At 32.4% G+C, this 18,490-nt stretch overlaps 2 protein-coding genes and 1 non-coding gene across 3 annotated transcripts; all 3 read left to right on the top strand.

The window, feature by feature from the left end:
* Positions 1-5,666: 5,666 nt before the first annotated feature.
* Positions 5,667-8,669, top strand: LOC115716642 (protein HAIKU1). Its single transcript, XM_030645487.2, has 2 exons — positions 5,667-6,019; positions 7,189-8,669. Exon 2 carries the CDS (start codon positions 7,276-7,278, stop codon positions 8,245-8,247), a length of 972 nt encoding a protein of 323 aa, XP_030501347.1. The 5' UTR covers positions 5,667-6,019; positions 7,189-7,275; the 3' UTR covers positions 8,248-8,669.
* LOC115718292 (small nucleolar RNA snoR14) lies at positions 6,410-6,472 on the top strand. The gene has a single exon (XR_004011874.1). It is a non-coding gene; the product is annotated as a small nucleolar RNA snoR14 (small nucleolar RNA).
* An 8,689-nt stretch (positions 8,670-17,358) lies between the features above and the next one.
* LOC133038019 (uncharacterized) lies at positions 17,359-18,490 on the top strand. The gene is made up of 2 exons (XM_061115958.1): positions 17,359-18,084; positions 18,192-18,490. The coding sequence occupies exons 1-2, from the start codon at positions 17,385-17,387 to the stop codon at positions 18,218-18,220; spliced, it is 729 nt and encodes a 242-aa protein (XP_060971941.1). The 5' UTR covers positions 17,359-17,384; the 3' UTR covers positions 18,221-18,490.

The following is an 18,490-nucleotide window of genomic DNA, read 5'->3' as shown; positions in this document are numbered from 1 at the left end:
TATGTTCCATATATATTTAACATAAAATATCATTAATAATGATTGTAATAACTATTTAAGAATTTTATTATTAAACATATTTATGATACAAATTATTTATATCGATAACTATACTTTCAACTAACTTTATGATAATATATATAATTTTTATATATTTTTTAAATAATTTACCTTTATAGATTTTTATTTTTTATTTTTTTTAAACAGAATTACATACAATCTTTAACTATATTTATTATACGTGCAACGCACGTCCCAAAACTAGTTTATCTTATATGTGTGTGCATGAACTATGTAGTTTCATACATAAGAATAATAAATTTTTATATATATTCATATAGGTTTTGTATTTTTGTGGATGAAAATAAGTCAAAGAGAGATATTTTTTGACTAAATGAGCCTATAAAATTGCATTCATATATAAATACAAAACATGATATACACATAATTTACTAGAGATATCATATTGCTATCAAATAATTTTTTTAGTAAAATAATATTATGGAGTAGATAATGATATACAAAACTTGATAAGTGTATATATACAAAACATGATATTTTATTGGGTAAATATTATTTTGGACCATCTGTTTTACAAAAGTTACCAATTTGACACTGTATTTTGTTAAATGATAAAATGGACCCTGTATTTTCTAAAATAGTACAAATAGAACCCTGAATTGATTTTTTGTCAAAATAAAGTTTAATTATAATCCGATCTAAAAGTGCTATTACAAAACTGTTTACATTTTTTGTATCTGTTCGTATTAAGCATTATCTTCAAGTTGGTTGTATTAAAAAAAAAAAGTTGTCAAAAATTAAGCTCAGGGTCCTATTTTTACTATTTTAGAAAATACAGGGTCTATTTTGTCATTTAACAAAATACAGGGTCCAATCTGTAACTTTTGCAAAACACAAGGTCCAAAATGGTATTTACCTTATTTTATTAGAGTATTCTAGTTTGTTTTGTTTTGTTGCTTTCCGTATTTATTATTATTATTATTATTTTGCTGCTCTATAATTTTTTTGTAGTTCTTGATTTTACTGTTTTGTTTACTTTTATTTGTACTATTTGCTCAGTTGGTTTATTTTCTTGATAATTTTATTTGACTCAAATGTATACAAAATAAAAAGGGAAATCACCTTCTATACGGTAATTTGCCTCTTTATTTTTAATTTTACGTTTATTATTTTTTATTTACTTTTTTATTCTTTCATTTATTTATTTTTATATTATTTTAAGTTTCTTTTTTTCATTTTTACGGAATAAGAAGTACTCATTGAGTTTTCAATATCACACAAAAAAACACTTTCTATTTTCACTTTTTATCTCAATCTTCTCTTTGAATAGCAGAAAAATCTCTTTTTCATGGAGTTTTCTTTCCTCTCTATGGATTGATTCACACTATTGTAGATCATCTCTATTGTTTCTTCATATTTCGGTAAGAGCAGTTTTTTTTGAAAATTTTCTCCTTTCATCTTCTTTTTCATCTGAACTTTCATGTGTTTGTTTCTTATGTAACCTTTCATCTGAAATGTCTATCTATCTTCGCATGACCATTTGATTCTATATTTCAACCCTACGTCTCATTATCTCCCCCAAAATTGAAACACATTTTGCAACCCTAAATGCCATTCTAAACCCATCACATGATATCCTCAAAAATCATAGCCTAATTTCAAGAACAAACAAACCCATATTGCAACTGCAGTAATACCGAAACCATTTCTAAAAAAAAAAAATCAACCATTTGTAAAAAAAAAAAAAAAAACAAACGCAGAAACCCTTTTCACAACACTTACAGCAACTGCTTTAGCAACCCTGACTAACAACCATTTGTAAAAAAAAACAAATGCAGAACCCTTTTCGCAACACTTACAGCAACTGCTTTAGCAACCCTGACTAATAACCATTTGTAAAAAAAAAACAAATACAGAAACTCTTTTCACAACACTTACAGCAAATGCTTTAGCAACCCTGACTAACAACCATATGTAAAAAAAAACAAATGCAAAACCCTCTTCACAACACTTACAGCAACTGCGTTAGCAACCCTGACTAACAACCATTTGTAAAAAAAAAAAAACAAATGCAGAAACCATTTTCACAACACTTACTGCAACTATATGTACAAAGAACAAAGAAAGAAATTCAGCAAACTTGATACCAATACTTCCAACAACAGTATTTTTAAAAAAACAAAGGATTGAATACAACAACTATTTTGACAACACCTACAGAAACACTTCCAACAACTCTATGTAAATAGATATAATAATAAAATACAACAATCAATTTAGCAACTCTTGCAGTATTACTTATAGCAACTTTCTAATAATTGATTATAGCAAACCTTCCAGCAACACGTGTAGAAACACTATAGCAACTATAGATCTGCAACTTTAACATCAATTCATATGCACAAAATATAACAAAAATAATTCATTAAGTGAAACAATCAAATTGAACCGTGTAAACTATACTCAAAGTTAAGAACAAGATGAAAAATAAATAAAATTTAACACCCAAATTCATATTTACCCATAATATTAATAAAAGAGAATTTTAAGCTTTTAATTACCTCAATTATAATTTAATAAGGCTGTAATAATCCTTCAACTTGAATTTAATGACCTATGCTGATATTATTTGAAGGGATAGAAAGCTTTTTTTTTTTTTTTTCAATAAATCTAAATTTTTCTCAAATTGTTCAAATTCTTGTCAACTTTAATGTAATTGAAGAAAAAAATTAGAAAGTTGAACATTTGATTCTTTGGATTTGTCGGGAGAGAGAGATAGCCTATTTTAAATTCAGTAGTTCCGGCAATGGATGTTGAAATCTTGTCGGAGCCAAAGAGATGATGTCGTGTGAATTGTGAAGCTTTAGAATAGCAGGTTTTTCTGGAATAGTAGATTTTTTTTTTTGGAATAGCAGGTTTTTCTTAAAAGTATCCTATATTTACAAATAAAATGTCATTTAACCGTATAAATGGAATAAATTTTTGTACACCGTATATTTGAATAATATTTTAGCAACCTGTGTACAATTAAAAACAGCCCAAATAAAAATAGAAAACTAAATTTATATATATAATAATTTTAGTAATGATAATAATAATATAAATATCTTTACATATAAATAATATAGTGTATGTGAATATAAATATACATCTTTTTTAGTTTTTATAATAAATATTAGTTTATATATTTAAAAGTGTATACTTTGGATGTATTATAGGAAAAAATGACTGACATTGAAAGTTCAAAAGAAGAAATTCCATCAACATATGGACGAAATAAAGGAGTAATAATACCCACAGGACCTATTGACTTTTTTTTTTTTTTTTAATTAAGCGTTTATATATTACAATGCATAACTTGGGACTCGAACCCAAGACATCCAACACACACGCACCCTCCTATGACCACTTGAGCTAGCCTTAAGTGGCCAGGACCTATTGACCTTGATTCATCAATTCCTTCATCTCTAAAAATTGATGAATCAAGGACAGCAACCCAATCTAATGTTAATAGCGAAAAAAATGAAACAAAGAGAAAACTGACTTCCTTTGTCTGGAATTATTTCAAGAAGCAAAAAATTGATGGAGTTGACAAAGTTGTTTGCAACTATTGTCAAAAGAAAATAAGGAGGATCAAGCAAAAATGGAACAACACATTTGCGTGATCATTTTAACATATGTCCTCTTAAGAAGTATCGAGATATAAAAGAATCAATCTTAAATCCAAGTAAGAAGAAGGATGGAAGTACTTCACTTGCTGCTCACAACTTTGATCAATAGTGTTCAAGACACAAACTTGCTAAAATAATTATTTTACATGAGTATCCACTCAATATGGTTGAACATCATGGATTTAGAGATTTTGTAGAATATCTTAAATAGTCGTAACGTACATGAGTATGAAAAAAAAATTAGACTAATTTTTTTTCTGGATGCCGAAACAAGTAGAGGGTGCATTAGTAAATTCCTTTTAAGGAGGTATATTATAAAATTACCCTAAATTTTATGAAAATTCTATAATGCACCCCCTCAAAAGGGATACACTGATACATCTCTTTCTGTTTTAGTATCTGAAATAATTTTTTAGTCAATTTTTTTCTCATAGTCATGTAGACTATAGTTATTTAAGACATCCTATAAAATTTTAAGAAATTCAAAAAAGTTTAAGATGCCGAAGATTGCGTTCAAGCAGTGTATTGTACGCGTGACTATTTTATTTTATACGCGTGTAAAATAGACTGTTTGAACATTATTTTCTACATTGTAAATTATTCCGAATTTTTCAAAATTTTGTAAGATATTTTAAATAGTTATAACGTACATGAATATGAAAAAAAATTAAATTAAATTTTTTTCTAGATACCGAAATAAGTAGGGGTGCATTAGTACATCCCTTCTAGGGGTGTATTGTAGAACTAAATTTTATATAAAATAAAAAATATTAGGAAATTCTATAATGCACCCCTTTAAAAGGGATACACCTATACATCTCTATCTGTTTTAGTATCCGAAATAATTTTTTAGTCAAATTTTTTCTCATGGTCATGTAAACTATAGTTATTTAAGACATCCCGTAAAATTTTAAGAAATTCAGAAAAGTTTAACATGTTGAAAATTGCATTCAAGCAGTGTGTTGCACACGTGACTATTTTATTTATACGCATGTAAAATAGATTGTTTGAACATTTTTTTCTATATTGTAAATTATTCCGAATTTTTTAAAATTTTGTAGGATGTCTGAAATAGCTACATCGTACATGAATATAAAAAAATATTAAATTTTTTTTCTGGATGCCGAAACAAGTAGATGGTGCAATAATACATTCCTTTTAAAGAGATACATTGCAGAATCACCTAAAAATATTAAAATTGGGTATGTTTATAAATTTTTGAATGTGTACATATAAATCTTCCATTTATTTTATGGTTGAGTGAAAATTGAAAATGAAAGTTGATCCACATGTCAAATTGTAGTTATGTGTGTACCAAAATTGTTTTTTTTTTGTTTTGTTTTTTTCTAAATCAAGCAACCAAAATGAACAAGTAAAGTAATCTATGACAGAATTTTCACAATTGGTAAAATTTGATCATCACCAAAATCTGATTATAGATCTAAACTCCTAAAACAAAGCTACTATTCAATCATGAGATGAGTTCACATTATAAAACATTAGAATATATATATGAGAAGTCAAGTTATTATTCCATTAGATTACATCTTACTTCTTCTTCCTATTCATTTTCCGTCAAAGCAAAGAAAGTGATTTTTATTTTTAGAACTCAATTAATTCCTTTTTTTTTTCTTTTTTTTTTAAAAAAAATAAATAAAAAATCTTCCAAAAATTATGATAAACAAGAAAGAAGGATCTAATTATATAGGACCTATAGTGTATAGACTACTCTATGATGAGCATTTTGTTTGGCCAATTCTTCTTCATCTATATAATTACTACCCCACCACTCACTTTTTTAAAATAAAAAACAAAAATATGAATGTAATTTGAGTGTTGAATTCAATGTTTTGACCTTTCTATAAAGAAGAAAAAATATTCAATATTTGACCAAAAAAACAACACATTTGTGTTATTTCTGATAACAACAGATCAAAATTGGTATTATTGTAAATCATACAACTTAAATTGTTATATTTACAAAAATGAAAGAACCCTAATTTTACTCTCTCCATCATTCGGTGCACCACTTTCTCTCTCTTTCTCTCTCTCTCTCTCTCTCTCGGCCTAATCTTTTTACAGTCATCATCATCATCATCTTCATCTTCATCTTCAAGCTCTCATCTCACAGATTCGAACTCTTTTCCTTCTTCTTCTTCTCCAGAACTGAGAACTGAGAACTGAGAAGTGTTTATCTCACCTTTTCACCCTTTTTCAAGAGCTCTGTCTGTGACGATCCCTCAAGCGCCACTCTGATCGCGATCCCTTAACGGACTCATCTGATCGTTTCGGACGCCAGTCCGGCACCCTACGATATTTGGGCACCGGTATCAATTCTCAACAACTCATATTTGATTTTATTGTTCTCATTTCTGTGCCTTATTGTTTATATTTTTGTGATTTTGTGCTCTGCTTCTTTGGTTTTAGGATAGTGTTTATGAGTTTATGGACTTTTATCATTTTTCAGTGAAGTTTTATGTTCAAATTTTTGTATAATTATGGTTGACTTTGTTCAAACACGAGGAATTAGGGTTTGCAATTTGCATCATTAGGTTGAGAAGAATTAACTTCTTAAAACCCTAGTAATGATCGTGAGCAAGAATTATTAACTGCCTAAGAAGTTCTGAACTGTCTGTTTTTTAAAATATTGATTTCCCCCAATATTTCTCGACTTCCCAATTTCTATTTTTGAAAGAAATTTGTAGGAGAAGATGATTGCGAAGTGACAATACAAATTTATTAATCTGCTGATACTACGAATCTCGACAGGTTCCGATCGCCTTTGTCTTTTTTTTTCCCTTATGCGAAAGAATACATTTGTTTTTCCTGGCATACCTTAGAGAGAAACCATTTGTAGCGGTGATTCTGTTATAACTTATCAAATTGAGTGAGTGTACATGTATGTATATGCTCTTTACCAAGAGTATCTCATAAACGATCTCATATATTCGATGTAAGGGTCTTCTGGTGTACTTAGCATTTATTATTTTTCACTGTCTTATTCAATTGAAAAAAGAACATATAGTATGAAAGATCAAGGGGGTTGAGGTGAGCTTATAGTTTGGGGTAGAGGAGATTGTTGGAGGAAGCAACTAATCATGGTTGTGGAGGTTGGATGTTATTGTTGGAGGAATGTGTAAATTCGAAGTTTCAAAATAGGATAATTACAGTGCATCAAAATAGGGTTCACATTATGATAATGTTATGGTGGCTTTAATGAGAAGCCTGAGCATTTGTTCCTAGGCAAAAGTTTAGTGAGACAAGGTTTTCGCTTATGCTCTTGAACTCAACCTGTATTGCTACCAGTATTCAGTGGATGGTTATTGGTAAACCAGATAATGAATTGGACCGTGTAAAGTCAGGGTGCAAAATTGTTTTACAGAAGTTTGTACTGCATATAGTGTGATAAAATTAATGTTAATCTATTGATGTTTGATTTATGAGTTGTTATTCTTTGATTTTCTTTATTATTTATGCTGTTTTCATTATTTGTCAGGGGTCTTGCCCAATGAAAAGCTGCATTTTATCTGGAATGGATAAAAGTTGTTTACTTGTGTTGTGAGATTCAGTTGAGTTTCTCAAAATGGATAACTCCAAAAATAGACAGAATGACCATTTGGGTGTGAATAAATTAGGGAAGAATATAAGGAAGAGTCCGCTGCACCAACCCAACTTTAATAACAATGCTACTAGACAACAGCCTCAGCCTCAGGTTTACAACATAAGTAAGAATGATTTTCGCAACATTGTCCAGCAGCTCACTGGTTCCCCATCACAAGATCCTTTGCCTAGACCTCCTCATAATCCACCAAAACCACAAAGTATGCGGTTGCAAAAGATTCGACCACCCCCTCTAACACCAATCAATCGGCCCCCTCTTGTCCCTCCTCCTGTACCTATGTCGGCTGCTCCTCCCCCTGTTTCATACAACAATAGGCCTTCTCAATTTGGACAGCAACCACCTCACATGCCATTGACACCTGGGGATGCAGTTTGGGCTAATACAGCTGAATCTCCCATCACAGCATACATGAAATATCTTCAAAATTCATTCCTAGACCCATCTCCTAGGGGAAACTTTGTTCCACCCCATCCACATCAACAACCTCATCCACATCAACAGCCACCTCCACATCAACAACCACCGCCACCTGGTCAACCTCAGACACAGCAACCAGGGCTACTACCCAACCCCTCCATGCCTCATGCTTTCCCTTCCCCTAGAATGAGTGGCCCTCTACCACCACCACCTGCGTATAATTTCCCTTCACCGCAATTTGGTGGTCCTCCTCTCTTACCCTCTCCAACTTCACAGTTCCTACTCCCGTCCCCAACCGGTTACTTCAATTTGTTGTCGCCGCGTTCTCCCTACCCATTGCTCTCTCCAGGGATGCAATTTCCACCCTTGACCCCTAATTTTTCATTTAGCCCTATGGGTGGTCAAACAGGGATTTTGGGTCCAGGTCCTCAACCTCCACCCTCTCCTGGCCTTGTCTTTCCCTTGTCACCATCAGGGTTTTTTCCCATCTCAAGTCCAAGATGGAGGGATCAATAGTGGTCACAACAATTGTCATCTTTGGGAAGCACTTATTCACGAGGTAGTTCCTTGTGTGCGTGAATAGTTCGTAAGAGCTTCTTTCGAAAAAACTGTACTGTAAACTTGTGGATTAAAACCAACTTTTCTGTTTCTAGTGTCCATTTATCCCCTTTTAATTTGATTTTGTTGACAACCTTAGTGCAGCTGTTTTGAATTTTGGATTTGGTAGGAACTGCTGTCCTTTTATTTCTTCTTGTACAAGTTTCACAGTGTACACAATGTAGTGGGATCAGACAAAACTCATCTGAACATTTGGACAGGAGATAGGATTACAGACATTATAATTTCTAGGCTCTCTTATTATAGAAAGAAAATTCTTGTATTTTTGCATTATGTTGTATCAATTCAAAATTCCAAGTGAATTAATTTTTCATTTAAAATTGCATGTGAAAGGAACTCTAACGGTACCTTTATTATGTCTATTGGACATATTCTCATGTTCAATGAAAGATATGCCTTGTTTGACTAGCTCAAACAAAAAGTTGATAATTTTTTCAACACCAAGTGCTGACCAAACTCTTTTTTTTTTTTTGTTGTTGTTGTAAACACTATATATACTTTAAAAGTTTGGCACCATATAGGATTTTGTCAGTGTTTGATTTCTTCCAATTCAAGCAAGATATCTACTTCAAGTCTAATGTTATTTGAAGGTAGCTCACTTGACTAGAGGAAGTTGTTAAGCATTGTAATCATGAATTAACAAAAGCACCTTTTTATTCTCATATCTTAAGGTCCTTTTGGTATTAGAACTAAGAAATTTAATAGGCCACGGGCAATAAGCAAACTTATCACAATGAGAGAGTAATCCGAATGAAAATATATAAAAATATATAATAAAGTGTGTAGCCCCAATTTGTGAAGAACACAATCTAATTTTATTTTATTTTTATTTTTTTTTAACTTAGTGTTTGTAAATATTAGTCTTAAGTTAAAAGCACACATAAGCCCCAATGATCGATCACACATGTGTTCACAATGAAATTTCTAAGGCCTTATCCCTTCCCGAGTGAGGTTTGCCTCAAACTTTCCCCGCCCAAGAACATTATTATTAATAGTGCAATTAAAGTCTTGCATTTGTTAGAAATGGGAAAGATAATGACTATACAAGGATAGATAATATTTCTATTGGTATGAGATTTTTTGGGAAAGTGTTTAAGAATAAAATTGTGAGTATTTAGTCCCAAAACTGATAATATCATATTGTCCTGTATTTGAGGAGAGGATAAATATTTTTCCACATCATATTTAGTGCAACCATGATTACGAACTTTGTTCTAATACTACTTTGTTGTGAATCAGGGGCGGAGCCAGGATAAAAAACTAGAGGGAGCCAAACTATATTATAAATTTAGGTAATAAATATTTTGAAAAGACTTTATTAAATGAGATATTTTCGACAAAACTCATTTCATATAATTTACATTTGTTACAAATATGACCCTAATAAAAAAAGTGACGAAAAAAGTATTTTATTTTACCATTTTATTGTAGCCGTACCTTTTAGTGTCAACTAAGTCCATTAAGTACCAACTCAGAAACACATGATAATATATTATTAGACCATTTATTAAATAAAAAAAACTTAACGTTTTTCTATTCAAATTTGTATATTTTTAATTAAAAATAGGATAAATAATAATTATTTACTACGCGATCTAATAATACTGCTATTTTTTTATTAGGATCATATGCATAACAACTGCAAATGTTAAGGAGATTTCACTGTAAATATCTCTTATTAAATTCATAATTAAAATTAAAATACAAAACGTTTTTTTACTTATTACAAAAGTCATTAATAAGTGAATTTATACTAAAATTTTTAGCGATTTCTCTTTCAATATGTACTAGTAAACAATCATTTAAAAATTCATTCCATCTTATTGTAGAGTGTAGTTTTCACTATAATTGAAAAAGATAACTTTATGATAGCTGTAGAAACGATAATTTGTGCTAAGTAATTTGTGGTATTTACACTTAGTAACTACTAAGCCTTGACCCTATAATAGAGTTTTAGTAATTTGTGATGTTTATGTTAGAATTTATTGGGGTCACAATTGTATATATAAAATGTGTGTTGGGTCATCAAATAAATAAGTCAAATTTATGTGGTCTATTTTGGAATAAAGTTTATGACTTAAGGGCATGATTATCATGATTTTAACATGTGGTATCAAGAGCATCCCTAAATTAATTCTTGAGGATTTATAGTGATATTGATCTTCCATTATTATTTTTTTGTATTTGATGAGTACATGTTTTATTAGTTATAATTGTTGTATATATGCGCGATTGATCGATATGTGATTCTGCATCTTTTCAATCGTTTATGCTATCGCATATATATTTATAGCAGTCGCATATGTATATTTAAATATACTCCTTTTGTTTTCAATCGTTTAAGATATTTAATGGCATGGGCGGTATAATTAACTATTTGATTATAGTCAGTGTAATTCATATATATATGCCAAGTCATCATGTGTACATATATATATCATTTATGAATAGATGCGATTGAAATTTTTTGATTTGCAGTAATATATTTCTGCCATGAACAGCCGCACAGTATATTTATATATAAAAGTCATCTTTTATTAATGAAGTATATCTATACGGTTGTGGTTGTTTGTTGCACTGACTTCATTCATTATTAATTCCTAAAGTAATGTATAGATGATAGATATATTATTAATATCAGTAAGATTATTTTTCCAGTATATGCGTAAATATGATATCGGACATATTTATTTAAAATATTTGTGTATTGTGTTTTCATATATATGCATAATTATGTTCAGTAGCAATTAATTCAAATTTTGGTTTAAAATTTATTAAAGATATCTAATATTTAATTAAATTAATTGAAACAAAATATCACCAAAGTGATCTCTTTTGTGTAGATTAATTTAATAAAAATATTATGATAATGGTGTGTATGTAATTCATAAATTTATTAACTAACCCAAAGGTGAGTTAATATTTGGATGAATTTCATGCATGTTTGTGGTGATAAATGTGTGACAATTATAAGGAATTTTGTGTGAATAATATGTTAGTCCAAAGATTGCATATTGTTTGACATAATTTATTGTCAATATTTGATCACTACAACAAGAGTACCGCTTACAATTAATATTACTGTCCAAAGACTTAATATTAATGCTGTGTTTGGTATCTTGAGATGGGATTAACCAATATTTGAATTTATTGTTTTATTTGGATTCTTATATGAGCATGTTATTTATGAAATTGTATTGTTCTTTTCAGCTGTTGCTAGTGTATCTGCTAATCTTAATTCGGTACCCGTCCTTAATGGTAATAACTTTAAGGACTGGAAGGAGAACATTTTTATTGTTCTTGGCTGCATGGATCTTGACCTTGCATTAAGGATGGATCGTCCTGCTTCTCTTACGGATACTAGTACCTCCGAGCAAAGGAGGATTTATGAGAAGTGGGACCGTTCAAACCGCATGAGTCTTATGATCATTAAGCGCGGCATACCTGAGGCTTTTAGGGGTGCGGTGTCCGAGGAGGTCACCGATGCCACAACTTTCCTTGCTGAAATTGAGAAGCGCTTTGCAAAAAGCGATAAGGCGGAAACAAGTACTCTTTTAAAGAAACTTATTTCCATGAAGTTTAAGGGCAAGGAAAATATAAGGGAGTACATTATGGAAATGTCTCACCTTGCTTCAAAGTTGAAGGCACTAAAGCTTGAGCTTTCGGATGACTTGCTTCGTGCATTTAGTGCTTATCTCTCTTCCTCCACAATTCGATCAATTTAAGGTCAGTTACAACTGCCAAAGGGAGAAGTGGACTCTTAATGAGCTCATTTCATTTTGTGTTCACGAGGAAGAAAGATTGAAGCAAGAAAAGGCGAAAGTGCTCATTTGGCAAGCACCTCTAAGGATAAGGGCAAGAAAAGAAAGAATGAGGCTGCTAAGGATAAAGGTCCTGCACATAAGAAACAAACTCAAACCAACAGTGATGATGGTTGTTTCTTTTGCAACATGAAAGGACACATGAAGAAGGAATGTGCTAAGTATATTGCATGGCGAGCAAAGAAAGGTACATTTCTTACTTTGGTCTGTTCTGAGGTAAATTTAGCTTCAGTACCAAGAAACACTTGGTGGTTAGATTAGGTGCTACTACTAACATCGGTGTTTCTATGCGGGGTTGCTCGAGTTACCGAAAGCCAAATGATCTTTGAAAGAAGCATTTACGTGGGAGATGGCAAGTCGGTAAATGTGGAAGCAATAGGGCATTTTAGGTTGGTGTTAAGTATTGGTTACTATTTGGACTTAATAGATACTTTTGTTGTACCGTCTTTTAGACGGAATTTGGTTTATGTTTCTTGTTTGGACAAATTGGGTTATTGTTGTTCATTTGGAAACAATTGCTTTAGTTTATCTATTAATTCAAATACTGTTGGAACTGGTTCACTTATGGTTTATGACAACTTATATTTGCTTGACACTGTTGCTTCTTATAATGAAACCTTGAATGTGGAATCACGTGGTACTAAGCGTAAAATAGATAATGAAAAATCAAGTTCCTTATGGCACAAACGGTTAGGTCACATCTCTAGAAATAGAGTTGAGCGACTTGTATCTGATGGAATTTTAGATTCAATTGATTTTTCAGACTTTGATGTTTGTATTGAATGCATCAAAGGCAAACAGACCAAAACAAAGAAATTGGGTGCGAAAAGAGCTACCGATGTCTTAGAGTTGATACATACAGATATTTGTGGGCCATTTCCTACACCTTCTTGGAATGGTCAACGATACTTTGTATCATTCATAGATGATTACTCAAGATATGCGTACCTATTTCTACTTCATGAAAAGTCTCAAGTGTTGGACGTGTTCAAATCTTTTAAGGCTGAAGTTGAGAATCAACTTAGCAAAAGAATAAAGCAAGTCAGGTCTGACCGTGGTGGTGAGTACTATGGCAGATATGACGGATCAGGTGAACAACGTCCAGGACCTTTTGCCAGATATCTAGAGGAGTGTGGAATTGTCCCACAAGACACTATGCCGGGATCTCCTAGCATGAATGGTGTTGCCGAAAGACGAAACCGTACTCTTAAAGATATGGTAAGGAGTATGATCGGTCATTCAACCTTACCGAATCACTGCAGGGAGAGGCAATTAAGACGGCGACCTACATTTTGAATAGGGTACCAACTAAAGCAGCTGCAAAAACAACTTATGAGCTTTGGACAGGGCGAAAGCCTAGTCTTAAGCACTTTCATTTGGGGATGTCCAGTGAGGCTAGGCCTTATAGGCCAAATGAAAAGAAGAGTTTGGAACCTAAAACGTGAGCGGCTACTTTATTGGATATTACGAACGATCTAGGGGTTTCAAGTTTTATGATCCCAAAGTAAAGAATATATTTGAAACGGGAACTGCAAAGTTCTTTGAGGATATTGAGTTTGGGGGGAGAAATACGGTTAAAGACTTTGTTTTTGAGGAGGATTTAGAATCACCCACTTCTCTTGAAGATGAGTTGATTCCTATTCCAATAGTTGCTTTTGACAATGTTCAGGATTCTAATCCTAATATTGATCAAGTTTTAGATCAAGAGCAACCAAACATAGTCAATCAAACCCCAGAGGTACAAACTCAACAACCTCAAGAACAAGTGCCTTTGCGACGGTCCACTAGAGAAAGAAGAAATGCTATTAATCCAGATGAATACATAGTGTATCTTCAAGAACATGAGGATGGCATTGGAATGATGGAAGATGATCCAATCAATTTTCATCAGGCCATGAAAAGTTCTAACTCTCAAAAGTGGAATGATGCCATGAATGAAGAGAATAAGTCTATGCAAGACAATAAAGTTTGGGAAGTTGTCCCATTACCAGAAGGTGTAAAACCAATTGGTTGTAAATGGATATTTAAAACCAAGAGGGATGAAAATGGTAATGTGGTGAGGTTTAAGGCACGTCTTGTAGCAAAAGGCTATACTCAGAAAGAAGGCATTGATTATAAAGAGACTTTCTCTCCGGTTTCATCGAAAGACTCTTTTAGAATAATAATGGCACTTGTTGCTCACTTTGATCTTGAGTTACATCAGATGGATGTTAAAACAGCGTTTCTCAATGGAGACATTGATGAGACAATTTATATGGAGCAACCAGAAAACTTTGTGGTTGGTGACCCAAAGAAAATGGTTTGCAAATTAAAAAAATCTATCTATGGACTCAAGCAAGCTTCCCGTCAATGGTACCACAAATTTCATCAAGTGGTTCTCTTATTTGGTTTTGAGATGAATGCTGTTGATGATTGTGTGTATCATAAGTTTAGTGGGAGTAAGTGTATATTTCTGGTTCTATATGTCGATGACATATTGCTTGCCACTAATGATATAGGCTTATTGCACGAAACTAAGAGATTTCTATCCAAGCATTTTGAGATGAAAGATCTTGGTGACGCCTCCTTTGTGTTAGGAATTCAAATACATCGAGACCGTTCTCGGGGTATTCTTGGATTATCACAAAAGGGCTATATCGATAAAGTACTCAAACGGTTTGGCATGCAAGATTGTAGACCAGGTGATACCCCTGTCGTTAAAGGAGACAAATTTTGTCTTAAACAATGCCCTAAAGGAAGCCTTGAAATTCAAGAAATGCAAAAGATTCCTTATGCTTCAGCTGTTGGGAGTCTTATGTATGCTCAAGTTTGTACGCGTCCGGATATAGCGTACATTGTTGGAGTGTTAGGCAGATACTTAAGCAATCCAGGAATTGATCACTGGAAAGCAGCCAAAAAGGTTATGAGATATTTGAAGAGAACAAGAGAGTACATGCTCACATATAGGAAGTCAGATCACTTTGAGATCATTGGATACTCTGACTCTGACTTTGCGGGATGCCAAGATAGTAGGAGATCTACTTCGGGCTACATATATCTGTTAGGTGGTGGAGCTATATCATGGAGGAGTGCAAAACAAACACTCATAGCTTCATCCACCATGGCAGCAGAATTTGTTGCATGTTATGAGGCATCCAACCATGGTATATGGCTGAGAAATTTTGTCACTGGGCTGCGCATTGTGGATAGAATTGAAAGACCACTTAAGTTGTATTGTGACAATAAGTCAGCTGTATTGTATTCCAACAACAATAGGAGCTCGACGAAGTCAAAACACATTGACATCAAGTTCCTTGTTGTAAAAGAAAGGGTACAAAGTGGACAGATTTGTATAGAACACTTAGGTACAAACTCCATGATTGCAGACCCCCTTACTAAGGGTTTGCCACCCAAGGTCTTTCATGAGCACACTGCTCGTATGGGTGTTTTAGATTATGAGGATATCTAGATTCAGTGGGAGTTTGTCTTTAGTGTGTTTTATTTGTTTCATGAAACATGTGTATTTGGATATTTTTCTGATCAGAAATTATGTTATTCAGTTTATTTCACTTTGTACATTTAAGCTAAAGTTTTGATCTCCATAAAGTAAAGTAGGACCAATTGAAAATTGACATGAATAGATCACCATGCATGTAATTTTCATACCACATTATCATGATTGATCTATGTCATTTGGCTATGTTGATATATGTGACCATTGATGGGTTTAGTTGTGATTGATACAACGAAAATCGCTTTGATCCTATGTTGATATAGTTAATGGACGAGATTGCACATGCCTATGGTTATGATGACAAAGTTATGAGCTCAATAAGGTTAACACATTTATATGTATACATATGTGACCAGTGGGAGATTGTTAGAATTTATTGGGGTCACAATTGTATATATAAAATGTGTGTTGGGTCATCAAATAAATAAGTCAAATTTATGTGGTCTATTTTGGAATAAAGTTTATGACTTAAGGGCATGATTATCATGATTTTAATATGTGGATACCAATTAGACAATTTCTATATTGATGAGGGGCCAAATAGAAATAGTCCAAAATATTGCCAACAGGTTTGTCTGTTGGTAATATAACAGGTATGGGTCCCCATTTTGCATCGTATCATATTTTTACAGAGTTCCTGAATCCCCATCATCAGGAAAATAAGGTTTCAAAGGTTTTGATGCAAAATTGGAAGATCATACCAATCAAAGATCAATTCTATGGACTCCGGTACGCTTCCGCTAATCTATATTCTATTATTTGATTCTCATGAATTAATTAGGGCTATATTGTTGATGTATTGTATGTACGCATGCAAATCATTCAAAAAGTCAATATTACAGTTTTGGATCTTTATTGAATACGAAAACTATTTTCGTATAATAAGTCTCACATGAGACAAAAAGATTGAAGTTTTGTGTTCTAATCTCATATATATTAATTATGTTAGTCAATTAAGTTATGTGGCATATATACAGTAATTTCTTGTATATATGATTTAGGAATATATATATTTTTCATTTGTTTTCTTCCTGCCAGAGAGAATGCATGTGATGCATTCTGTTCTGTTTTTCGTTTGTTTCATTTGTTTAATTATTATTATTATTATTTTATTAAAATATATAATATTTTTAAATAATAATAATAATACAGTAACGATTAAATTCAAATTTTGGTTTAATATTTATTAAGGATATCTAATAAATAATTAAATTAATTGAAACAAAATATCACCAAAGTGATCTCTTTTGTGTAGATTAATTTAATAAAAATATTATGATAATTATGTGTATGTAATTCATAAATTTATTAACTAACCCAAAGGTGAGTTAATATTTGGATGAATTTCATGCATGTTTGTGGTGATAAATGTGTGACAATTATAAGGAATTTTGTGTGAATAATATGTTAGTCCAAAGATTGCATATTGTTTGACATAATTTATTGTCAATATTTGATCACTACAACAAGAGTACCGCTTGCAATTAATATTACTGTCCAAAGACTTAATATTAATGTTGTGTTTGGTATCTTGAGATGGGATCAACCATTATTTGAATTTATTGTTTTATTTGGATTCTTATATGAGCATGTTATTTATGTAATTGTATTGTTCTTTTCAGCTGTTGCTAGTGTATCTGCTAACCTTAATTCGGTACCGGTCCTTAATGGTAATAACTTTAAGAATTTGGAAGGAGAACATTTTTATTGTTCTTGGCTGCATGGATCTTGACCTTGCATTAAGGATGGATCGTCCTGCTTCTCTTACGGATACTAGTACCTCCGAGCAAAGGAGGATTTATGAGAAGTGGGACCGTTCAAACCGCATGAGTCTTATGATCATTAAGCGCGGCATACCTGAGGCTTTTAGGGGTGCGGTGTCCGAGGAGGTCACCGATGCCACAACTTTCCTTGCTGAAATTGAGAAGCGCTTTGCAAAAAGCGATAAGGCGGAAACAAGTACTCTTTTAAAGAAACTTATTTCCATGAAGTTTAAGGGCAAGGAAAATATAAGGGAGTACATTATGGAAATGTCTCACCTTGCTTCAAAGTTGAAGGCACTAAAGCTTGAGCTTTCGGATGACTTGCTTGTGCATTTAGTGCTTATCTCTCTTCCTCCACAATTCAGTCAATTTAAGGTCAGTTACAACTGCCAAAGGGAGAAGTGGACTCTTAATGAGCTCATTTCATTTTGTGTTCAAGAGGAAGAAAGATTGAAGCAAGAAAAGACTGAAAGTGCTCATTTGGCAAGCACCTCTAAGGATAAGGGCAAGAAAAGAAAGAATGAGGCTGCTAAGGATAAAGGTCCTGCACATAAGAAACAAACTCAAACCAACAGTGATGATGGTTGTTTCTTTTGCAACATGAAAGGACACATGAAGAAGGAATGTGCTAAGTATATTGCATGGCGAGCAAAGAAAGGTACATTTCTTACTTTGGTCTGTTCTGAGGTAAATTTAGCTTCAGTACCAAGAAACACTTGGTGGTTAGATTCGGTGCTACTACTTAACATCGGTGTTTCTATGCAGGGTTGCCTGAGTTACCGAAAGCCAAATGATGCTGAAAGAAGCATTTACGTGGGAGATGGCAAGTCGGTAAATGTGGAAGCAATAGGGCATTTTAGGTTGGTGTTAAGTATTGGTTACTATTTGGACTTAATAGATACTTTTGTTGTACCGTCTTTTAGACGGAATTTGGTTTCTGTTTCTTGTTTGGACAAATTGGGTTATTGTTGTTCATTTGGAAACAATTGCTTTAGTTTATCTATTAATTCAAATACTGTTGGAACTGGTTCACTTATGGTTTATGACAACTTATATTTGCTTGA

The sequence above is a fragment of the Cannabis sativa genome, chromosome 5 (assembly GCF_029168945.1).
Source record: "Cannabis sativa cultivar Pink pepper isolate KNU-18-1 chromosome 5, ASM2916894v1, whole genome shotgun sequence".
NCBI lineage: Eukaryota > Viridiplantae > Streptophyta > Magnoliopsida > Rosales > Cannabaceae > Cannabis > Cannabis sativa.
Note: the sequence above shows the minus strand (reverse complement) of the source record. Positions and strands in the feature narration are given on the sequence as shown.